The sequence below is a fragment of the Lolium rigidum genome, chromosome 3 (assembly GCF_022539505.1).
Source record: "Lolium rigidum isolate FL_2022 chromosome 3, APGP_CSIRO_Lrig_0.1, whole genome shotgun sequence".
NCBI classification, from domain to species: domain Eukaryota; kingdom Viridiplantae; phylum Streptophyta; class Magnoliopsida; order Poales; family Poaceae; genus Lolium; species Lolium rigidum.
In genome coordinates this window covers 91,647,990-91,674,202 of record NC_061510.1, presented here as the reverse complement: position 1 = coordinate 91,674,202, position 26,213 = coordinate 91,647,990, and the positions used below count along the sequence as shown (strand labels likewise).

Below are 26,213 nucleotides of genomic sequence, written 5' to 3'. Positions count from 1 at the left end.
TTTACGAGATATTATTATATATTTGTTAGACATTGTTTATAAGGATCTGTGGCCAGAGGACCTATTTTCCAAAGAAATAGGCGGCCAAATGGGTGACTGCTACGTTGGACGCAGCGTGCGACCCAAACGGACGCGCGGACGCGGAGCGCGCGTCCGCTCGGGCACGCAAACAGCCTAAAACGGACGGCCCAGCGCATTCGTTTGGGTCGCTCGGTTGGAGATGCCCTTATCCATCCAACCGACTTTGTTTAGACGGTTCAGTGGCAAACCTGAGTCCGTCTCACCTCCCCTCGCTCCCAACATTCAGATCCCATCCCAAACTTCCCGATCCACCTCCCCACCAGCCCACCGCCGACCCTTCCGTGGTGCATCTTTCCTCGCTTCCCCTTCTTGTTCCTGCGACATGTCTTCTCCCTCTCTCCTGGCCGCCTCCCGAGTAGCCGTCGACCGCCGATACCGTCCCCTCCTTGTTCCTGCAGGTCGCCTCCGCAACCGCGCTATCCAGCCCCTTTGTCTCCGGCACCTGTGCTCGACGGGCGCCCATGCTCGACCCCAACCCCCAGAAGAAACCAGGTTTCCCCATGATGGCTGCGATTTTAGTCCCTGGTGATATTGCTGCTGCTTCAGGAAATGCTATTCAGGTACGCATGAAAAAATTAGGGCTCTGCGCCTTTTCTTTTTCATGTATCTTGGGATCCATCTTAGGATGGAAACGTTGGTTTCCCCTTTTAATATGTTTGCTCAATTACCTTAATAAGCTATGTTTGAACCATGTACGGTAATTACAGGTGAGAAATATTTTAGAATTTGACCATAGCATACAACAAGGTGCACATATTTGACCCGTGTTCAGTTTACAGCCCGCGCGTGTAAGTTTGATCAATATGACCACTACCATGCGTGTAAGTTTGATCATATGAACCATGGTTGTCAGGTGGTGTCTAGCGGTTTTTTGATTTGTGAAACAGTGGAAGTAAATGGTTTATAAATATTATGGAGTGATTTTTTTACCCAGATCGTGTCTCCCTGCTCCCTGTAGACGCTTTGGAGCAGCATGGCCATGGACATGCTGATGTGGCCTCTCGCACGGGCCCTGCCATGGGCTTCCTTCTGCAGCTCCTCAACCAACACAACAGGGTCACCACTGGTCAGTAGTCAGTACCCTGCCCAGTTCTGTTGAGACGATTGCCCTAGCAAATTGTGTCGCACCACACTTTCATGGCCAAGGTGAGAGTCCAAACAATAACATATATTTCGGATAAGAGTTAGATTGCAACTAACAATTATAATCCATCTGCAAATATTTTATGCATGGGTGATCCGTGAAGGATTTTTTTCGAGATTGGTCCATGAAGGTTTTTGATTGATGTGTTCACATGTTTGGGGATTAAAGAAAGGTAGATTGATGGTTCGTTGGGGGCAGTACCCGTGCAAGCATAATCTACCAATCTTTTATTATTTGTGTTTAATTGTGTTGGGACAATCTAAATCTGAACATTAAGATGTTCCTGTAGTTAGGCTTCAGAAAGAAAAAAAGTGACTATAGTGCCGGGAACAAGTGATATAACCTGGTATTACTTTGATACAACACCATGAGTTACAGCTGTTCAGGTTTCAAATGTTGACACCCAAGGTTTTGAGATGATTATATATTAACATGGCCATGGCCAAACATAACAGAAAATTAAGGTTATCTATCTGCTAAATTTGTAAAATAATGAGATATTACTGTATGGAACAAAACAGTGGCATATAATTTGCATGTTAGTGATGCCAAACCAAACTGATGATATCATTTGCTACAATCTAAAATCTTGCTCTTATGTACTTGAAACCTTGCACTCAATGATGCCCATTATTTTCCTATCATCAACACTTGAGAATTGTTTTGCGAGTAGTTGTGCTCATAAATCCAACCCCCCTTTTGTCTGATGAAAATTGTGATTATCTTGCTTAGTTCATTCATAACCATGCTACAGTTAAAGTGACGTTTTTATTTGTATATATTTAGCACCAAATAACATTTTTTTCACCAGCCCTCGAATAATCAAATTTTGGAGCTACATATGTACTTTTAGATGGGGATGCATTGGACAATTAAGAATGTAGAATGGGGACAGTTCTTAATTATACCATTTATTTTCTGCAACAATCCTTTACACTAATTGTGCAGAATATTTAGTCACTTGCTATGTCCTACAATATGTATACTGTGTGTGTATGTGACTATACTAAAAAGATGTGTTGTTGTGTTTATCAGCAATGCGGATCGCTTGCCAAATTATATAGCAATTGTGCATCTGTTGGTGATTGTTTAAGGAACAACAAGGCCCAAATATGGCATAATAGCATCCTGGATAAAACAAGCCAACTTTTGTTTGAACTGAATGCAAATATCGAAAAAAATGTGTTAGGAAACACTTCTCCCTGCATTGCCTAAGATGAAAGCTTAGGCGAAAATTTTCCCTCAAAAATAACTTAGGCGAAATGATTCTTGAACACTTTAAATCAAGAGGAGCTGCAACCCGTGATTATAGATAGTATCAACTATGTAATGTGTGAGGTAGCTAAAGATCAATATGCTACCACTTGGTCCTGGAATGTTTGTGCTGAAACATAAGAATACACATATTTTTCTAGCATAACTTCTTTGATGACCTATTACCATTAGTGTATTCTGCATGTCTTCAATGTCCAATAAAATCCCTTCATTATTCTAGATTGCTCGGACTGGAGGAAGAATTGCCGGAAGCCTGGAACGAAGCTTAGGTCTCATTCAAGAGGGTGGAAACTCTCGTGACTGTCAGTTCTTCCTTCATGTCTTTGGCAGGCTCATGACAGGTGATTAATTGTAATATTTTGGTTCATCTTTATTTATCATTATGTGTGCCTTACAGAAAGACCGATGAACACTTTGCATGCGTAGAGAAGTGGGTTTCTTTTAACGAAAAGGTTGACGAAGCGACTTTTCATTGCCTTAAGAAGAGAGGGTACAAGAGTACCAGGTACAACTTCAACACGAAGCAGCAAAGATATCCCACTTCAAAAAGCGGAAAGCTAACAGTGTCACAGCAAAACAAAAAGAGGAGAAAAGAAGCATGCAATGTCTTAAAATGAATGATTTTATGCTTATGTTGGATATTCAGGCATGCTAAAACGTGCAACCCGATCAACTCCGTGTGATATGATTGCTCATGGGCGGACTGTTTTGAATAATTTTCACGTGTATACTCTTGAAAGGAATTAATTTTGTGTTTGTGCTTGACATGCAAACATGTGTAATATCATCCAATTAGGTCAATGAATTACATGACATCCCCTTATTTGCTCAGGGTTCTTACCAGCTAGTGCCGCTGTTGGTAAATGTTGGACATAGAGGCAGGACTACAAAAGGCAAAGATCAAGAACGAGGATCCAGGGCATTCACGAGTTGGCAAGGTGATCGCCGCCTGATCAGGAAGTGGTGCGGACGGCAGAAATTATTTTGAAGAGAAGATCTCCGGTATTCCATTCCACACAATAAAATGCTTGACAATCCTTCTCGCAAAAGGTGAAGGCGCAAAGCAGGCAGTTCAGTTCTAGCTGCTTAGGGAGGCAAAAAAAAAAAAAAAACCTAGACATCACACTCATTGCATATACCATCAAACATGAACGACCATTGGAACTTTGGAAGGCAGCGATGCTTTAAAAAAAAATAATGAACAACTAAAATGAGCTATGAATGAAAAATTGACGAAAAAAGAGGCGTGAAAAAATTAAATGGTAACAACAGAAAACGGGCGTGGCAAAGCGAGCCAGGTCCTTCTAGTAAGAATGCATTCGTTGCTTGCCATGTTCTTTAATTGTAGTAGTGGTGACTGGTGAGCCATCGAGTACCAATTTTTAGCCTAAGCATTCTAGGGCAAACAGATTGGGTAGAATATGAGAATGTTGAAGACGAGCTGGTTAGCACAACATTTTGGAAAAATCCAGGCACCAAAATAGCTTGAATCCTGTGTTATTGCCGCAGCCTCTCTGATGTATCGTTTGGTTGATCAATGTATGAGGTTATCCTAACATAATGCTATTGATCTCCATCAGTAACAATGTCTCTTCATAAATATTGAGAGTCTTGGAGTCATATTAATCTTTGAGGAAGAACTCTTTTTTATGTGGTTTGTGCTTAATGATGGTCCAACATGATACTAATCCGAAAAAATGAAACAAGTGGTATTATTTTGTGCTTCTAGTTCATGTTAGGAATGATTACTATGTCGCCAGTATGTTGTTGAAACCCACGGTTGCTCTATATCAGATGGTTAGCACTGCAAACATCTGCTCAGAAAGAGATCCTTGATTAGCTAGTTGATACCCCTAGTTAATCAATGAAGAAATTTCACGTGGTCAATCACGTAGGTTCAGCATGCATAGATACACGCCTTGTTAAAGGCGCCAAGAAAGAACACCATCAAGCTTGAAGCCATACACGTTTGCTAGTGCAAGAAGCTTGACATGGTACGGTATCAGAGCTCAGGGTCTCGAGTTCGAGTCCTGCCTTTCGCAATTTATACTAAATTTTTTGTTGCTCCCTCGAAGTCCACGTATATGCCTCTTGAGCTATACCTCTGAGTCTTTCCACGTGTTGACTTGTCTCCCGTCACACTGATTCTTTCGCAATTTTTTTTTGAACCTTTAATGATTTTTGGGTTTTTAAATAGTTTTAAAAAATTAAAACTTATACTTTCTCTAATTTTTCATAAATATGAATTTTAAATGTATTTTATTTTACATTTTTCTTAAACTTTTCAAAAATAGATCTTTTGAAAATTTTGAATTTCCATTGAATTTTCTGGCTGAAGAGGGTTGATATAATACTAATATTAATAAGAACTATAGTAGCATAAGGGTAGCTCAAGTAAGTAGAACACAGAAGTTAAGCGTGTTTGGGTTGGAGCAATTTGAGGATCGGTGACCTAGTTGCATTCATGTCTCTTACTTTAATTTGGCTTGGTTTCAAGAATATCAAGAGATATCATTCATGTTTTATAGTCCTCGAGCGGATACCTTTATGTGGACTAGTGGAATCTATCCCACCTTCTGTCAAACCGACACACCCACTTCCTGGAAGTTCAATCCATTTTTTAGGATGTTCACATTATTTTCTTGAAATTTCACTTCATTTTGGGAAGTTAACTTCACTTTTTGGAACTTCAGTTCATTTTTTCGGAAGTTCGCTTCATTTTCTGAAAGTTCTGTCCATATTTTCAAAGTTTACTTTATTTTTTCTTGTAAGTTCACTTTTTTTTGAAGTTCAGCGATTTTTTTTGGGAAGTTCACTTCATTTTTTCGAAATTCACTACATGTTTGAAAGTTCACTTTTTTTTGGAAGTTCACCTTTTTTTCAAAAGTTTCACATCATTTTTAGGATCATACACATTGTTTAGATCACACACACATTTTAGAATCTTTTCCCAGTTTTGAATTTCTAGTTTTAAAAGTAAGTTTTATAAATTTCTAAAAATTAGTTTTTTTTGCATATTTTTTAATTTTTCTAGATTCTTTTTTTAAATTTTTAAAATTTAATTTTTTTGAATGTTACATTTTTTATATGTATTCTTTTATAATTTTTGAACCTTTAATGTTTTTCTTGAATAGTTTTTTTAAAAACCAAAAAACAGACAAATTTCTCAATTTTTTCTTAAAATAATATTTTTACATTTTTTCATTTTTCTATTTTTTTTTTAAATTTTGAATTTCTTTTGAATTTTCTGGCTTAAGAGGATTGATATAATACTAACATTAATAAAAACTATAGTAGCATAAGAGTAGCTCAATTAAGTAGAACGGAGAAGTTAAGCGTGTTTGGGTTGGAGTAATTTGAGGATTAGTGACCTAATGGGAAGTCATCATTTCATTGACGCCACCCCACCTCCCGATTACCACCCCATCCCATCTCCCGCGGGACCTAATTAAACACCCACATTTCGAGAGAGGAGGACTACTGCGGAGCCTATGTGCAGCTGTATCACCCGTCGAGCGGGCCCTACATCACAAGATTTCGAAGGGGATTATGTGACTTCGCCTTTCCTGACTTTGGTTCATTGCCAGCCAGGTCCCACACCCTATGCGAGCCAGATTCAGTGATTCAAAGTCAGGGAAATGTTAGAGAGACAGGATCAAAGAATATTTTTCCCAAGATGTGTTCACAAGCTGAGAGTTTCGAGAGAGGAGGACTACTGCGGAGCCTATGTGCAGATGTATCATCTGACAAGCGGGCCCTACATCATAAGATTTCGAAGGGGATTCTCTGACTTCGCCTTTCCTGACTTTGGTTCACTACTAGCCGGGTCCCGCACCCGGTGCGACCCACATTAGAGAGGCAGTGTCAAAGAATATTTTCCCCAAGATTTGGGTTCACTAAGATTGGACTCTGCCTATATATTATATTGCACCGCTACAGCCAGAAACTATAGGTGACATTGCTCACCGGCGCCAGCGTAGATCAGCACCACAACTGTAGCTTGCACCGAGGAGAGAAGACAAGGTCGGCGAGATGGCGAGTCCTCGCCGGACCTGCTGTCCATCGACAGCATAGCGACTCCGGCTACTCAATGGTACATATACTACTACTCGTGCAACCGCCGTCGAGCCAAAGAACTAGCTAGATTACAACATTCACCACCATTTTCTCTTGCGATGGCTTACTCCATATGACTAGTAAATCATGATGGCATTAAACTTTTGGTTTGCAAGATTCAAAATAAAGTCGATGGTTATATTTTGAAAAAAAGTCGATGGTTACAACAGTTAAGAAAATATATACTAGTACGGTGTACGTACTACTATGAGTAGACGAAATGGGTCTAGCTTGGAGTCGTCTCATTTTGACTTTTGTGTGTGTACTAGGTCGTATGAGTAGATGTGCTAAACTATGTAGGGATTTCTATTTCTGTGCCTTCGGATCCTTAGTTGTGCTCCGTTTTCCCTAGCTCCTTAGTTTTTCGTCAGTTTTCCCCAAGTCCTTGTTTGAAGCGCGCAGAAGCAGCTCAGACGGCAGGATTCCCGTTTAGTTGACCGTTCCGTGCTGACGTGTGGGGCCGCGTCGTGTGGGCCCGCGTCGCGTGGGGCTGGTAGAAAGGGACCGCGTGGGACAGGACGAGATAGCGTTTGGTTGCACGTGAGCAGGAGCTGGGTTTTGTCTCTCTCGGCCCAAATTGGCATTTTCCCTTTAAGAGTAAATTTTCCGCCTCCTTCTCTCTGCCTTTTTTCACCTAATTAGTATCAAATCTAGAGAAGCTTGCATTTATGTCTTTCTTCAATTATTGTTTGTGCCTTTTGGCCCTCGTTGTTTGCCCAATATGGCAGCAAATCTAGTAGGGAGCCCAATCTAGTACTCCATCTGGTCCATATGTATGTAGTTAAATCTAGAAGCAAATCTACAGGGAATGTACGATAAATTCACACGGTCATATAGTAGAATAGGGATAGATAATAGGGATCCCTCCCTAGATAATAAGCTGCATATAGCAGCCAAACATAGTAACAGGTTCGAGGTTCTTCACAGCACCATCATACTAACAACATAACAACAAGGGATCCCTAGCTAACAACAAAATAGGAGGCAGCAGCAGCACACGTCCAGGACTCCGCCTACCCCATCTGCCTCTGCCTCTACTTGTTGCGCCCGGCGGAGATCTCCACCCGCTGGAAGCTGCGGAGGTGCATGCCGAGCGTCTTGTGCTTGGCGGGGAAGGAGTGGGGGTTCATCGACGCGCCGACCTGGGGAAGGTGTTGCCGATGTTCTCGGCATGCGTGAGGAGGCAGTTGAAGTCAGTGCCGCCGAGCCTCCTAGTGCAGAAGGGGCACCTGTAGACACCCTTGGCGAAGTAGGAGACGTATCGGCCGACCTGCAGCCTCCGCAAGCACTCGGCGAGTCTTGATGTCATGGTGCTCGTCGTCGCTGCCGACGTCGCTGCCGCACAGCTGATCCATATCAAACGGGAACCGTTAGTGAATGAGTTGCAACGATGACTAACGTGCATGATAACAAAGTTAGGAAAAACAGAGGCAGCCTCAGTTAGAGTGGACACGATTATATGTCTACAGGGATGTAGTCAGCGAACCAAAACTCATGCACAACAGATTTGTACACAGCAATGGTTCGCTAAACCCTCCCTGTAAAAAATTGTGCCCACCGATTCATCAGAGGCAAAGAAACATATTCCAGATCTGAACTTGAACACATTCCAGATTATTTGCAAAACTAAACGGTTGATATCTTTTGATTCGTGCATAAAATAACTGATTGAGATCCCATGATTACTTGCATAAATTAACTGATTGAGATCCCATTATTACTTGCATAAATTAACCGAACGGTCGAACCCCAAATCTTAAACGAAATCAAGAAGGGATCAAAGCAAAATGGAATAAAATCGGCGCAAATATTAGCCCAATACTCATCCATCTACACCAGCAAAAATAGGGTTCAAAAAGGAATGGGGAACAAAAAAGGAAGCAAACCGTAGTTACCTCGCTCCATGTGTCCTCCATGGAGGTGTCGTAGGGGTTTGGGGGCGGGATGTATGGCACATACTCGTAGGGTCATATCCCGGCGGGATCTGACCGCGACCGGCGGCAGCAGCCTCCGATGCACCGGCGGAGGAGGCGGCGACGTCCGTTGAGGGGAGGGTGGTGACGTCCGTTGAGGGGACGGCGTCGAAGAGGGAGGCGTCGCGCTTGGAGCCGACGGCGCCGTGGACAATGGGATTGGCATTCTCCTTGTCCATCTCGCCGGCAGAGGAGAGGGAGAGGGAGAGGGTTTTTTTGCTTTGGAGAAGATGATGGGACGTGAGAGAGGCGGCGTTGCGTGGGCGAGTGAGAGTGACAGAGATAGTGGGAGGAGGCGTCTATAAAGGCGAGGGGTGGTTAATGCGACCCGCGTCCTACGCGTCCACCGTTGCACGTCTGCACGTCTTGGACTTCTGCAATGCGACACACGTCACGATTGCACGTCTTTGACTGTTCGACATCTGCACCGCTACCCGCGTCTACGCGTCAACAATTGCACGTCTTCCATTTCTGCACCGCAACACGCGTCCTCGAGTCTAACCCTGGAAATTTAGATATACTCAGGTATAACCTCGAGTATTATACTAGCATTTTTTGCGTGCTCAGTTTTCCCCTTGAGTGCTAATACTGGCTAGTGCAATATGCTCAGTTTTACCCTCAAGTGGCTGGTCAACAGAGAGTCAACAAATGAGATTTACTAGTTAAATGAGTCATTTAATGTGCAAAAAATTCCGAAAAATAGTGGCACATACTCATGGAGTCTTTACCACAAATTGCCACTTCTCAAAACATAGATAAGTCATAGATAAATCAAGTTTTACCACAAATTACCACTTCTCAAAGGCCTTCTCAAATCACCTAGTAGCTATGAAGGTGCATGGTTTTCCACAATAAGCCCTTCCCAAAACAGCTTTCCCCAAAACATATTTTGTCTAAATGAGGCCATAATTCTCACACTCATGTATATTTGTATTGCAAATAGTTTGAGGTAGGCCAAGATGGGTTTCATTGTACAAGACACGCATTTTCCATTTTTTAAATCTCATAATTGAATCCCTTAGTCTGTTTATTACACAGGTGCCCTTGGTTTCTTGATACTACTCAGTTTTGCCCTCTACCTCCACAAATTCTCGCAGACGTGCAACATTGCCCTGATTGGTCTAGCCCATGTCACGCGGATCGTGCCCGCCGATCATTGATCGTATGATCTAACGGGCAGGATAACCCCTCTCTCTCTCTGTCGGCGGTTACCTTCCACTCTCTAAGTATGCTAAAGGGCGGTTTTACGTATTCATTTTCACGCGCTAAAAATTATAAACTCTTTTAGGCATTACTTTTCACGCAAAAAATGATAAACCATCACCGATTTGTTGTAGCCATTAATTTTCACGCAAAAAATGATAAACCATCACCGATTTGTTGTATCCATTACTTTTCACGTAAAAAATGATAAACCATCACCGATTTCTTGTAGCCATTACTATTCACGGTAAAAATGATAAACGAACCAATCTATCTATCTCTGTATTTGAAGTTTGGAAGGGTTTACCATCTACTTATGTTAACTTTCGAGGTTTTGACCTGAAAATCAAATGGGTATTATAAAGGGAAATAAAAGTTCAAAAAAATGTAAAAACGAAACAATCTACCTATCTTTTGTATAGAAGATTGTCTGTATGATTTTTGAGGTCATTTAGAGAAGGTTGAAAAAAATCCCTTTTGAGAAGGTCGAAAAAACCTAACTTGTTACAAAAGCTGGTTTCAGTGAGACCTAACCAAATTTGGCATACATGATGCCATACCTATAACAACAAGGAATATCTAAAAGGGAAAGTTTCACAAAATTTGAAATTTAGGGCGAAAATGATGCCATACATGATGCTGTTTTTCGAGGTTTTGACCTGAAAATCAATTGGGTATTATAAAGGGAAATAAAAAGTTCGAAAAATGTAAAAACGAAACAATCTATCTACCTATGTATAGAAGATCAGCTGTATGAAATTTGAGGTCATTTAGAGAAGGTAGAAAAAATCACGTTGTTAGAAAAGCTGATTTCAGTGAGACGAAACGACATGCGTTTAAGCAAAGTGATTTTTTTGAACATCTCCAAATGACCCCAAATTTACCATACATGATGCCATACGTGTAACAACAAGGAACCCTATCTAAAAAGTGTCAAAAAAGTTTGCCCAACCGTATAGCTCTATCAAAAAGAACCTCACCATGGCGCTAGTATAATTTTGGGCTTAGTTACAAACTTTCGTTACCTAACCTTCAACACGAAACTTGTTTCAAATCACTTTTGGCGTACAAGAAACAAATCCCACCTTGATTCGAGCACCACAGCCTCCAAACGATGCCGATGCCGATATCGACATGGTCAGAACGGCTATGCTTGCCGCCACTGCTAGGTCACCGTCGGGATGCACCCTCAATTCCGTCCCCTCATTCGATCACTGACACACCAGAGATAACGCCGATGCCAATGCCGAACGTACATGCTGATGCCAATGCCGAACATGCATGCACGCCGCTGTGGGCACGGCCACGCCGCCCCGCTATGCTGGACGCCACAGACCACCGTGAGGTCTTTCCCTTCGCCACCACACTCTTCTAGCACCCATCTATACACGCCAGAAAGGAGAGACACTAGTTTTCTCTACATTGCTCGCATTCGTGTCGGACACGGTCAGTCAAAGTTTTGAGGTATTCATCGATGTCGTCGACCATTTCTTCTCTTCTTTGCATGGTTAAACGCGTCTATTTCATATCTATCTAATGCGTCTGGTCTCGCCTCATGCAGTTCTTTGTGGACGTCGATCTCATCTCGGCACCCCGCAGGCCACCTCCTCCGTGCCATCGCTGTAGAGCTCCGTTTAAAAATCTATTCCTACACGTGTATTGCCCCTTGTATCAGCGTCATGGCCCCACTTGTCATTCGATATACCGAAGCCCAACTCGTGCGCATTTTGGTCAGGGATACATCGATGCTTACAGTCAAACAAAGATGGATGGTCTGACGTGTCTTTGCGGGCTCTACGTGGCCCCACTAGTCAGAAGATAACGGTCAACCGTCGGGCAACCGGCCGTTACATCACCTGTGATGGTTTCAGACAAGGTCTTGGCGAAAACTGAGGAAAACTAAGGAGCTGGGGAAAACTGAGCACAACTAAGGAACCGAGGGCACGAAAATAGAAATCCCAACTATGTACTACTACGTATCAACTATTCCTGTTTTTTCACTCCCCAACGCCTCAGCCCTAACGGTGCACAGGAGACATATTAAGTATTGTGTACTGTATATGAATTTGGTATTATGAATGCTCATACTTTACAATTTTGAATACAATTCATCAAACATCATCTGCACAAGATTTATTAGGGAAGAAGCGCATGCGACACATTGTTGCTGGCTGGCCGCACAAGATTGACAGATCTCTGGATGAGTGAATTATTAGACTTTGGTGACAGTGCACGAGAAATCTGCAGCCCGTGTCTGGGGTGATAACCGTCTGAGGCCTTCCACAACGTATAGCATGTTCCCCAAACCTGAAAAGAGCACCGATGCCCTGAAAAAGTAATCTGGGCACCGAGTTGGGGCACCACTTGGGCAGCGTAGGGAACCGACCATCGATGCTCCAAAAAACTGGTCTGGGAACCTAAAATTGCACACACTGCTCTCGGTGATAACCGTCTGAGCTCACTCTTATTTGATTTTCTCTCCGGTGGGCTGGATGAGTAAACTGTAGGTGAAGTTGTAGAATCAAATTTTGCTACCAATATACTCTTCACCTATCCTCCGGACCGGCCGGAGAGTTGTTGTATTATCGAATGTGTATAATGTATGTCGTGTGCATTATGAGTTAATGAAATTTTGTTACTAATAATTTTTTGTCAAACAATTTTTTTATGTCTGTAATAATTAGGCTTATTATTTCTTCCCTCAGTCTTCCAAAAAGGCTGTTCACCGGATGAACTTGAAAGCGTGGATCTCACACGCCTCATGGTGCGCATGTTCCCGAGATCGAGGCGCATGGTATGTCAGAGAGGCTTTTCATGAGCGTAGCTGCTCAAGTTCTCCACTGTGACGTGACCCCTGCCGTACATGCTCAAGTTCTCCACTCCGATGTGAACCCTGCTGTATCTGCTCTGCCCGAGAGGAGAGGATACATTTATGGCCCGTTGTACAGATCATGTACTATAATGTTCTTGCTCGTGTTTGCGCGTGTGTTTGACCATTTCCTGGCCTTAGTAGTAGTGGTAAGGATCCGATGCGAATTAGCATGAGAATTTTACCAATCGAATGGTCACTTAGAATAGTATTTGTACGTTCTTTCGCATACCCATGATCACCATGAGTATTTCTGAAAGCTCCATACATAGTTTGCTAAATTACATTCTGGACCAGTTGAAATACTCGTACTAGTGGCCACCGTAGAATAGACACACATATATTTGTAGTACATAATTACAAATCGAGGGCAAAGATCCTACGGTACAACTCGTAGCTCACGTGCCCGTCTTTTTCTGCGTACTCGAGGTGCATCGGGGAGAGTGACTTAGTCTCCCATAAGTCGTGCCTGTCAGATGAGAACTGTCTTCATGTACTTGTAAGACCTGTTGATGATGGCCTCTGCTAGATCAGTCATTCCTACCCGGCTCTTGAATATATCTTGGATGTCGACGTGATACAGCTCTGGAATATGCATCTTGGCACGGGCAAGAATGACCTTGTCATTCCTGGTGTCAATGCTCGTGAAAGTAATATCCTTGCGCTCAAAATTTTTGTTCAGAGCCGGACAATGTTTGAAGGAACTGCTGTAGTGGTACACGAGGACGTGCTGCCGCATGGCGATTTGCACGATGGCCATCGCTTTCACGTGCTACGTTGTGTGTACTCGAACTGAAGATGTAATCCATTGTATGAATTCATTTTTTGGGAATATCACTATTTTTGGGAAGTTCACTTCATTTTTTAAAAAGTTTAGTTGAGTTTTTCGGAAGAACTTAAGCTTCATTTTCTGGAAGTTAACTATTTTTTGGCCCCTTCGGAGTCCACGTATATGCCTCTTGAGCTATACCTATGAGTATTTCCACGTGTTGACTTGTCTCCTGTCACACTTGAGGGGGATGTTGAAGTGTAAGTGGATTGCCTAGCCCTTTCCATCAGTTCGGACTTTTGGTTTGTGTTGATAGTGCATGAAGCTTGACAACATCTATGGTAAGAAATCTAGACAAGTTTGATTTTTTTTAGAATTGAGAGCATTCGTTTAAATTATTTATCATGTTTATGAGACGTGGTCAACATTCGGTAATTGTTCGAACTTCAAAAAATAACGAAAGAGAAATACATTAATAATGAACTAACTATTATCGGAATATTTGGCATAAGTTAGCGAATTAAATTAAGTAGTATTACAAGATAAGACAACAATGACGAGCTCGTGGTTTGTGCAACTACAGTACATTGTATGGTGCGCCCCTGCTGTATCTTTCCTTCCTGTCCCTCGCGCAAGCAAATATCTTTTGTTTGACTGGCACACCATTGTTTTGAAAAGACAACACAGAAGCCTAGACGTGCAAATTAATTGATGGTACTACAGCTCGATGGCGTCCTACGATGGGCCGAGGCAGCGCCTACGTATCTACTACTGCAGTCTGCTCGGATCAGAACCGACACCAACAGTTAATGAAGGGACCCTTCTCTCTTTTATCCCCTCGAGCGAACGAGTCATTCGATCTGGTAGCCGACTATTGCCACTAGCATCTAAATAAGTTAAATATAGAGGTGCGCGGCTCGGATGACTAGTACTGTAGATATATAGGAGTGACCTGGCACCGGTGTAGAAATTTTCTTCTGCGGTCAAATTTCTTACAGTGCTAGCGGATGGTTGCAGCGAGGCAGGTTGGAGGCCCACCGGTCAAAATCACCCAAAAAGGCGATGCATGTCTCCCATTTCACCGAAACATGTGAGAGCAAGTCCAGCATGCTCGATCATATCCCCTTAACAATGTACAGTGCCTCCAATATATTTTAACAACGTAGAGCCCACATGTGAGATTTTTTGCGGGGGAGGTTGTACAACTGTAGCAGGGTCCCTACTATTTCTCCCCTATGGTCTTCATGTAGGGGACTCCCCGAAAATGATTCTTTCCCTACATTTTGTTCATTTCAAGCCGCTCCACAAAAACCCCTCTCCTAAGTCATGCTCAATTATATTTTTCCAACATAGATCCCACATATCAGGTTTTTTTAGCAAGCCCAGCAAGTGTAGGGAAATGGATAGGGGACACCTATACAGCCCCACTACATAGGGGGAGAGGGGGCCTGGGTTGGGGACGCCCAAATATTTAGGGGGAGCTATAGGGGAGCTGCTGGAGCGGGGTTTTTCATTCTCCCCCTACATTTGCTATAGGGGGTGTTTTCGGGGCTCTGCTGGCATTGCTACGGGTGCTGCCGACATGGATCCTCTGACGTGCCTATCCCTGTCATACCCAGACTTTCGTTCGCTGAAGTGTGGGCCCCATGTCTTGTGGCTCCATAGGTCAGTGCCTCAACGTCAGAGTAAGCTACGTGAGGGGATCCTCTTCTGGGTGCTGCTGGGTTTCCTCTAGAAGGACACAAGTCAGATGGCCGCTAGCGCGCCGACTCCTCTCTCTCTCCCTCTCCCTCTCTCTCTCTATAATATCCCAGAACATAGGACCAACGAAGGGTAGATTTAGAAATGGGATGTGCATTTCATCGCAAAACGGGGGAAATTTTCGCGCTTTATTGTATAAAACCTAAGAGGGATCCAGGTTTCTCTCTCGTTGCTATTAGGGCTATAGCAATGTGAGTGATATGAATTTTGACATGACCTTTTCTGAAACTTAGAGTTTTGGGAGAATATTTGATTTGCATTTCAAATTGATTTCAAAACAAAATAAGTAATAAGTAAACAACATATAAATGAATTATGAATTCATAACCACATCACACTTATACGAAAATTCAAAAGCATATCACATTTATACAAATAACTCGTAAGTGAATATCAAATATTCACAAAAGCTCATAAGCAAAACTTTGAGCTTTATTAATCATACACACATAATTATATTGTCTTTACAATATTCAATATACAAGAATGAATAATAAAATAAAGAAAATGAAGATTACATCAATTGGATTATTTCTAAACTAAAGTCTTCATCAATTCTTCATCTTGATCTTCTCCAAAGCTTGGTAGATCTTGAAACCTGCATAATAAGAGATAAAATGGAAGGATTTTTCCAGTAACAAGTGTCAGAAATGCAAGTGATAAGCCTTCGCATGGAGGGATCAAGTCCCAACCAAAGCCAAAGGGGAGCCAGCAGCTTTTCTCCATCATGAGCAAGGGGAGAAGGGCTGGACAGCACAACACCCACACACACAAGTGTTGTCGACCAAGGAGCACAACACCTTGTGCTATAAATAGAACAGTGTTTAGAGATAGGGTTGGATTCATCAGCTTAGCAAGAAGAACAACAAGAACAACTCTAGAAACACCAGTTGAGAATTTCCATAGATTATCAAGTGAATCAATCCCAAAAACCAAACCCAACCATCCATAGATCATGGTGACCTAAGGCAAGATCATCCAGGAGCTAGGAGGTGAAGGGTTGTGGATCAAATTAATCATCCAGAAGCACTGCACCAACACAAAATATCTATCTAGGAGCTGGAACAAGGTATACATCATACATGGACTTGATCTTATGATCAAATCCATCATAAGCATGCTAATACACATACTTGGTGTGGAGCAGATGCATCCACAAGGTATATCATCACTTGGTAGTTACCAAGTGATGCTAGGAATAAGAGGCCAGACCAAGAACTACAGATCTAGTCACTGGATATGCATAGGTATATCAAGTACTAGCCATCCAAGACACTAGAACCACTAGAACAGTGGCCAACTAATTAACCTACCACCATATGGTGTATTCAACCATGAGATCAACCCAGTTTTCATCAAAAGCATCCACAGGGCATTCATACAGATGATTCCCAACTGTAGGTATTGTTTATCTTTTCATAAAACCCACCAAATAGCCAGATAAGATGCAACCAGATGCAGTAGCAAGCTACTGAGGTCACAACACTAGCCTAGCAAGCAAACTAAGCCACACATGAAAGTTTGTCTTCATTACCATGTAGGTTCAGACAAGCAGATTCATTCCAAAGCATATTGGAATTCATATCAGCAACTGTTTATGTAATTGAATCATCACCAACACATGGCTCATCAAATATAACTGACATAAATCAACTCAGGGCAACATCATGACATGCACAGGAGGTTACTGAAGCAATTGCTTCAGTAAAGCACACTTGGCTAACAAAACATTAACCAAGCATTACTGCAAGCACAAGTAGCTTAATTATCCACTAAGCATGCACTTAAGCCAGTGGTAAAGCACCAGTAGCATCACAAGGCATCCAGAGAGATAGGAAACCATCAATAGGCATCACAGGTTAACCAGATGGCAACCAGCAAAGGCTGGAATGCTTAGCCAATGGCTAGAGTGCAGCAGCCAAACAAGACATAGAGCCTAGCCACTAGCATCTATTGATCAAATGGATCAATTGGATCATGTGGAAGACACGGGAGAGCACCACAAGCATCACAAGTGCCAAGATAACATAGCATAGCAGTAGCAATGAAGCATAGCAGCCATGGCAGTGAGCAGCACAACAACAATATACACTTGGCTAGTGACCAGTAATGGTTTGGCTGGCCAGAGCACACAAAGAAGAAGGATTTGATGCAAATGACATCAACATTAATGTTCCTGCATGATCCTAGGATCATCAGGAAGCAAGGAGAGAAGAAGAGGAGCAGTAGAGACATGGAGGCGCACAGACAAGGAGAAGAGATGGAGGAGGGCATGGAGAACATACCTGCGCTTGGAAGCAGAAGCTACGACATGGCGGGGCAGTGCCCGCGCGGCCGCAGCAGCTGCAAGTCCAAGGTAGACGCCGGCGTTACGCCGACGAACTCAACCACTAGCAAATCACCCTGGGGAAGACGACACAGACGATGCCACAGCAATCACCCGCGCCAGGACAGTCCTAGGCACACGCGAGCGTCGATGACGGCGACCGCAGCTCGTTGGAGGCATCAAATCGCGGGAGGCGATTCATCTCCAGATCCAGCGTAGTGGCGATCTCGAGAAGGAGGAAGAAGCTGGCGAAACCACACGGATGGATCGATAGATCGTCGCGCGGGGGTTCGAACACGACCGGTGGCGTGGCTAGGGATGGCCGGAGTGAGAGAGCATGGCGGCGACGGTGGCGCGGCGTCATCGCCACGGGATCGCAAGAGCGTTAGGTTAGGGTTGAGAGAGAGTGAGAGAGAGAGCGAGTGAGTGGGCCGACACGGTCGTTTTGGCCGAGCTGGTCCAGTTCGATCTAGTGGGCTGACCAGTGGGACCCAGGGGGTATTTTTGTCATTTGACTTAGGTTTTAATTCAATTCAAATTTAAATTTAAATCCTACACTATAAAAATTGCAAATAAATCCAAAACAACTCCAAAAATTCAAGAAAATATGAATAACTCATAGAAAATATTCCTTAACCAAAATAAAATATGAAGTGTAATGAAATAAGAATTCAAATTTAAGAATTTAGATATGAATTTTTAAAGTGAAAAATTCAAATTTGCAATTTTCCTTGGATATATAAATCAAGGAAAATTCCAAATAACTTTAATATTTTCAAAAGTCAATATTTCCAAAAGAAGAAATATTCTCTTATTCTTAACCTTTCCATTTAAGGTAACTATTTTCCAAAGGAAAATTCTATTAATCCTAAATATTTTCTTTTACAAGAAATTAATATAAAAGGATTATAAATTACTGCCTAAGGCATAAATATTCAAATTAAACCTAAATCATCCAAATTTAATAAGTACTACGGGGAAAGGGATTCAACATAATATAATGCACCCATCTAAATTGTCCTTCTTTTGGAAATATTGACTTTTGAAAATATTAAACATGATAATGATGCTTCTCGGACAATGATGCTTCTTTTGGAAAGGGATCCAAATTATTTTATGTTAAATCCCTTACCTGGATTTTATAACATTGTCCTTATCAGAATATGATGCTTCTTTTCAGAACCCGAGGTCTAGGTTCCATCTAAATCATCGAACTGCATTATCTCGCAGTCACCAGGCAAGTTCACTCTTGATCATGCCATCTTGATCATCTTCTATCAATTTACTCGTAGAGAAATATACTTATCACTCCTGCATTGAAAATAAAATATTACTTTTCCAATTATGAATATGACTATGTGGTTGGCAATGGAACCATGGTATGTGTTGATGGTGGAGGTTCCATTGCAAGGGTTCTACTCATCTAGGACTAATCACCAATGCGTCTAGTGATTCTAGCGCCGTACATTTCGCGTTAACCATGAGATCTATAATGGCTCTGGGGAAGTTAGGTGTATCTTTTCCCTCTGGCATATCAACAGACTAGTGATAAGGGTTGCCTGTATCAGTCTATCTATTGGTAAAGGTGAGGACAGTGGTCCGGAACAGTCTACCAATAGGTATAGGAGAGGGCAGACTTATTAAAAGTCTATGATGGAGTGTAAGGGTTGTCCGGGTTAGTCTATCTACAGTGTATAGGACAGGGCATAAGAATTGTTCGGAATAGTCTACCTTAATGGTATAGGTGAGAACAAATGCCTGGGTCAGTCTACCTATAAATAAAGGACATGACAGCCTTACAAAAGGGTGGGTCTGCGGGGTTGCGGAGAAGGCAGTGATTGGCTTGGTTCTTATGCCCGGCCTCACACTAAGGAAGTGTGGATGGGAAAGTACGCTCGGTTGGCAACAATGATAAGTTCTCTTATGGGAAAAGTAACGCACCTCTGCAGAGTGTATCAAATTGTGGCTTGTCACTCCCAGTTCCGGGAAGGGAACTATGAACGCGGCAGGAAAGGAACCCCGTGAAGTTCTGGTCAACCCGTGAAGAAATGTTTTCAAAATAAAATAAACCTTTTGAAGAAATGTTTTCGAAACATGCATTGACCTGAGATTTTCTGATCGATGGTCGTAGCTAGTGCATCAAACACCTTTTCTCTTTTGAACTTGTTGAGTACCTCTGTACTCACTTTCTTTCGACACCCTTGCTAGACTGTGCCAATGAAGAGGAGGCCTGCACCGGAGCATCAGAAGGGGACTACGAGTTGGTCTACGAAGAGCCTGACCTATCAGGAGGAGTAGAAGGCGTGGACTATGGGATAGTCTACGGAGTTGACAACACCGAGGCGGAGGAGTAGAGTCTTACCCTAGACATCTCGGAGCCGAGCAGCGTAGTGGCTTACTTAAATAAGTTGTTGAGATCGTCATGTCTCTTAAGTTGAGTTGTAAGAGTACTTAAGTAATATCGTAGGGTGTTCTCATCGGACCTGTGAGAATACCAACTTGTTAAGACCATGTTTGTAATATAATCTAGAGTGTTATGACATGCAATGTTTCTGTTGTACCACTCTGAGGGATGTGATATTTGTGAAGAAGTCCCTTCATGAAGATCATATCAACGACTTGTATACTACAACATGCAGTGGTATGCCGGGTCACCGCAGCTGGTATCAGAGCAAATGTTGCGATCTTAGGTTGGAAAAACCTAGTAAAGGGAAAAGACCTGTATGAGTCAAGAAGGAATAGTAAAGAATTCTCTAGAAATATGATGTTTATTCACTTGCGAATAACAAAATCATATCTTTTAGTGCGATAATTCTTTATTATAACTATTATGATGCATCATCAATACTAATATTTTACTCATGTATACAGCCAGAATGGCGTACACTTTTTCAAAGAGGACATTAAGGAAGGCTGAAGGCTGGCTTGGCGATTATGAGGGAAGTCTTACAGATCTCCTGCGAGGGATGCTGAAAGATCTTGGTTGAGAAACCAAGATTCCTGTTCTCAAGTACATCTACTATGATGGCGAGATAGTAGCCAAGTGCAGAGTCACAGTACAATTACCTAGAACACTGGAGATGAGTCCCATTATGCCGTATGGAGAAACCAAAACCCACATGGCTATCTTTAAGGCAATTCTCGAACTCAGGCAACACAAAACCTTAGATTTCTTGTGTTCAGAGTATTCTCATGTGCCTCATGCCGAGGAAGATGAGGATCCTTCTCTGAATCATCTACTCATGGCACATAAACATCCTGAAGTTGCAGATCAGCACATGGACAACTGCAAGTCCTTGCTGACTACGATGTACTTATTACACATGAAGATGGTGGAGGAAATCACACACATGCTTTCTGAGTTCACGGACCCTGACAAAGTCCAGGCTCGAATGCATGATCTTAGGAAACAACCCCAACATACAACACCTTACTTCAGCCTAAATAGCTTCATAGATTCGAGTGACCAGGTGCCAAAACAAGTTCCACCTACACCCAAGTTTGTTCCACATTATCCACACGTGTCAGAGTCATATGATGCAGGATATGTGGGAGACGATTCAGCAAACCCAGCTTATTCAGAGTCACCAATCAAGAACTCGACTGGTTGGCATTTCGGGGAACCCTTTGGGGATGAAGAAGAACCTATTTCGTGTGATACAGAAGAAGAAGGAGGCGAGGTTAACCAGTATCGTACCCGACACTACGGGCAGGGTGAGAAGGATACCAACTCCATTTCGCTCGATTTGGAGATGGGGGTATCAAACACATCTCATTATGAGGTAGGTGAGAGTTCCAGAGTGAAGAAGAAGAAAAAGAAGAAAATGAGGAGGCAAGTTGATAGAAACCCTTCATGGATGGCGAATGAGGAAGATGTGTATCCTGCTGGGGATACATACGAGTCACTGTCTAGCTATTTCGGCATGACAGATCTCTATCTCGGCACTTCATCCGATTCAGACTACATTCCAACTGGAAGGACTTATGTTCTGGACGGTGTTCGGAAGACCAACCGTTCTACCGGATGGACTCTAGGCATGTACGCGGAGACAAACGAAGATGACGAGGAGAAGTCTTCACGAGAGGAATCATGTAGTATAGCTGGTATTGTATTAAGACGTATTTTAAATTCCCGTTGGCTTGGGCTTTGAGCCAAAATAAGTGGTTATATATGCCACATGTAATATATGTGTGTAATGTTATGTTATATACGGTGTATATACATAATAAATGTTTGCTTTGGATTTGCTTCTTGATTTCATTGTGTGACTAGTTCTGGGCATTGAGTTGAGCTCAGAAAACATTTGCATGGTGTAATTATGAGTATTGCTCTTTGTTATAGGACTAGGGGTATATGGCGTTAGTTGAAACCGAAGATGCTCGAAGAGAGCGGGAGGCAAAAGAAAAGGAAGAAACAGATGCAACAACCAGAATGGGAGATGCACCACCACCACCACATCCTATGATGCTTCCATATTTCCAGCAGTACATGAGGTCGATGTAAGAAGATAGGAGGAGGTACCAGGAAAGCCAAAACAAGAATGCACGATTTCTTTGCTCAAGTCATCAACGACAGGGGAAATGAAGGTAGAGGTGTAACCCTATCAGACTTTCAAAATGCAAGACCACTACCTTTTGCATCAGCTCCAGAACCAATGGATGCAGAAGATTGGCTGATGGATACAGAAAGGAAGTTAAGGACGGTGGGATGCAATGATGAGGAAAAGATTAGGTATGCCACCTATCTTTTACCAGGACCCGTAGATTCATGGTGGGAGAATGTTGTCGCTGTACACCCACTAGAGAAGGTGTTAACTGATACGTCTCAAACGTATGCATAATTTCTTATGTTCCATGCTACTTTTATGATGATACTCACATGTTTTATACACATTATATGTCATTATTATGCATTTTCCGGCACTAACCTATTGACGAGATGCCGAAGAGTCGATTGCTCGTTTTACTGCTGTTTTTGGTTTCAGAAATCCTACAAAGGAAATATTCTCGGAATTAAACGAAATCAACGCCCAGGGTCTTATTTTTCCACGAAGCTTCCAGAAGACCGAAAGGGAAACGAAGTGGGGTGACGAGGCGCCGACACAACAGGGCGGCGCGGCCCTGGCGTGTGGGGCTCTCGCGTCGCACCTAAACCTACCCTTCCGCCTACTTAAAGCCTTCGTCGCGAAACCCCCAGTACCGAGAGCCACGATACGGAAAACCTTCCAGAGACGCCGCCGCCAATCCCATCTCGGGGGATTCAGGAGATCGCCTCCGGCACCCTGCCGGAGAGGGGAATCATCTCCCGGAGGGCTCTTCATCGCCATGATCGCCTCCGGATCGATGTGTGAGTAGTTCACCCCTGGACTATGGGTCCATAGCAGTAGCTAGATGGTTGTCTTCTCCTCATTGTGCTATCATGTTAGATCTTGTGAGCTGCCTATCATGATCAAGATCATCTATTTGTAATGCTACATGTTGTGTTTGTTGGGATCCAATGAATATTGAATACTATGTCAAGTTGATTATCAATCTATCATATATGTTGTTTATGTTCTTGCATGCTCTCCATTGCTAGTAGAGGCTCTGGCCAAGTTGATACTTGTAACTCCAAGAGGGAGTATTTATGCTCGATAGTGGGTTCGAGCCTCCATTGAATCCGGGACGAGTGACGAAAGTTCTAAGGTTGTGGATGTGTCTGTTGCCACTAGGGATAAAACATCGATGCTTTGTCTAAGCATATTTGTGTTGATTACATTACGCACCATACTTAATGCAATTGTCTCGTTGTTTGCAACTTAATACCGGAAGGGGTTCGGATGATAACCTGAAAGTGGACTTTTTAGGCATAGATGCATGCTTGGATAGCGGTCTATGTACTTTGTCGTAATGCCCTGATTAAATCTCATAGTACTCATCATGATATATGTATGTGCATTGTTATGCCTTCTTTATTTGTCAATTGCCCAAGCTGTAATTTGTTCACCCAACATGCTATTTATCTTATGGGAGAGACACCACTAGTGAAGCTGTGGACCCCGGTCCATTCTTTACATCTGAAATACAATCTACTGCAATTGTTCTTTACTGTTCTTCGCAAACAAACATCATCTTCCACACTATACAATTAATCCTTTGTTTACAGCAAGCCGGTGAGATTGACAACCTCACTGTTACGTTGGGGCAAAGTACTTTGATTGTGTTGTGCAGGTTCCACGTTGGCGCCGGAATCCCTGGTGTTGCGCCGCACTACACTCCGTCACCAACGACCTTCACGTGATCCTTGACTCCTACTGGTTCGATAAACCTTGGTTTCTTGCGAGGAAAACTTGCTATCGTACGCATCACACCTTCCTCTTGGGGTTCCCAACGGACGTGTGTTAACTGCACGCATCATTAACATGGGAGGAATTGAAGAAGAAGTTCCGGGATGCTCATGTTCCGGAAAGTGTGGTGGAGTTAAAGAAGAGGGAGTTCGAAGAGCTACAACAGAACACGACGGACGTTGAGACTGGACCGAAAATCCAGAAACAATGGCAACGCAAGTCCCTTGGTGAAGATATCAGCAAATTGGCGCGATGATGGTACGTGGAGATCACACACTTGACCAAGTGCCACTCGATCTCGAACGAAGTGTAGATCAATCTCGATGTGCTTGGTGCGCTCATGTTGAACCGGGTTTGTAGACATGCAGACGGCGCTAACATTGTCACAAAATACGACGGTGGACCGAGGGAGAGGTTGATGAAGTTCCGCCAAGAGTTGTAGGAGCCAAGTAGACTCAGCGACGATGTTGGCGACGGCACGATATTGTTGATGGAGATATTGTTGATACCCATCTTAATAATTTTGTTGAACTTTGTGAGATGCAAAAGTATAAGGATGTAGATGGAGACATTATAAAACTGAAATTGTTTCCTTTCTCCTTAAGAGTAAGAGCTAAAGATTGGTTGCTATCTTTGCCTAAGAATAGTATTGATTCATGGACTAAATGTAAAGATGCTTTCATTGGTAGATATTATCCTCCTGCTAAAATTATATCTTTGAGAAGTAGCATTATGAATTTTAAGCAATTGGATAATGAACATGTTGCTCAAGCATGGGAAAGAATGAAATATTTGGTAAAGAATTTTCCTACCCATGGACTAACTACTTGGATGATCATCCAAACCTTTTATGCAGGACTGAATTTTTCTTCGCGGAACCTATTGGATTCAGCTGCTGGAGGTACTTTTATGTCCATCACCTTAGGCACCGCAACAAAGCTTCTTGATGATATGATGATAAATTACTCTGAATGGCACACGGAAAGGACTCCACAAGGTAAGAAGGTAAATTCTGTTGAAGAAACCTCCTCCTTGAGTGATAAGATTGATGCTATTATGTCTATGCTTGTGAATGGTAGATCTAATGTTGATCCTAATAATGTTCCTTTAGCTTCATTGGTTGCCCAAGAAGAACATATTGATGTGAACTTCATTAAAAATAATAATTTCAACAACAATGCTTATAGGAATAATTCTGGTAACAACTATAGGCCATATCCTTCTGCTAATAGTATTGGTTATGGTAATTCTTGTGGGAATTCTTACAACAATAATAGGAGTGTACCCCCTGGTCTTGAAGCCATGCTTAAATAATTTATTAGTACACAAACTGCTTTTAACAAATCTGTTGAGGAAAAGCTTGATAAAATTGATATTCTTGCTTCTAAGGTTGATAGACTTGCCTCTGATGTTGATCTTTTAAAATTAAAGTTATGCCTAATAAGGATTATGATAATAAAATTGTTACTACATCAAACACCATCCAAGTTCGAATTAATGAAAATATTAGATTGATGGCTGAATTGCATGCTAGGTGGGAAAGAGAAGAAAACGAAAAACTTGCTAAAGAGAATAATGTAGCTAAAGTTTGGACTATTACCACCACTAGTAATGATAATGATTCACATGTTGCTAAACCTCCTACTATCAATGGTAAAATAACTGGTGTTGGCAATGTTTCTACTCCTAGTGCAAAGCGTGCAAAATTGCCTGAAACTGCTGAAACTGTTTGTGATAAAAATGCTGAAATTTTTCAAAATATTGGGGACAATGATCCCATTGCTATAGATCATAATGGTTTAGATTTTGATGATTGTGACATCTCTGAAGTTATAAAGTTCTTACAAAAACTTGCTAAAAGTCCCAATGCTAGTGCTATAAATTTGGCCTTTACAAAACATATCACAAATGCTCTCATAAAAGCTAGAGAAGATAAACTAAAACTTGAAACTTCTATTCCTAGGAAGTTAGAAGATGGTTGGTAGCCCATCATTAAGATAAGGGTCAATGATTTTGATTGTAATGCTTTATGTGATCTTGGTGCAAGTATTTCTGTTATGCCTAAGAAAATCTATGATATGCTTGACTTGCTGATACGTCTCCGACGTATTGATAATTTCTTATGTTCCATGCCATATTATTGATGATACCTACATGTTTTATGCACACTTTATGTCATATTCGTGCATTTTCTGGAACTAACCTATTAACAAGATGCCGAAGAGCCAGTTGCTGTTTTCTGCTGTTTTTGGTTTCAGAAATCCTAGTAACAAAATATTCTCGGAATTGGACGAAATAAAAACCCAGGGTCCTATTTTGCCACGAAGCTTCCAGAAGACCGAAGAGGATTCGAAGTGGGGCCACGAGGGG

At 42.2% G+C, this 26,213-nt stretch overlaps 1 protein-coding gene across 6 annotated transcripts; it reads left to right on the top strand.

Annotated features, from left to right (window-relative positions):
* Window positions 1–242: 242 nt before the first annotated feature.
* LOC124701932 lies at window positions 243–3,984 on the top strand. Of its 6 annotated transcripts, none has more exons than XR_007002274.1 (4): window positions 243–641; window positions 1,040–1,227; window positions 1,329–1,397; window positions 2,721–3,230. XR_007002274.1 is itself a non-coding variant. In XM_047234034.1 (4 exons), exons 1-4 carry the CDS (start codon window positions 543–545, stop codon window positions 3,374–3,376), a joined length of 372 nt encoding a protein of 123 aa, XP_047089990.1. In that variant the 5' UTR covers window positions 243–542; the 3' UTR covers window positions 3,377–3,984. The 6 variants fall into 6 exon arrangements, 3 of the variants coding, with proteins under 3 accessions (XP_047089990.1, XP_047089987.1, XP_047089989.1); XM_047234034.1 differs by lacking the exon at window positions 1,329–1,397 and adding an exon at window positions 3,333–3,984 and having other exon boundaries at window positions 1,040–1,147; window positions 2,721–2,841; XM_047234031.1 differs by lacking the exon at window positions 1,329–1,397 and having other exon boundaries at window positions 1,040–1,147; window positions 2,721–2,841; window positions 2,927–3,230.
* Window positions 3,985–26,213: the final 22,229 nt, after the last annotated feature.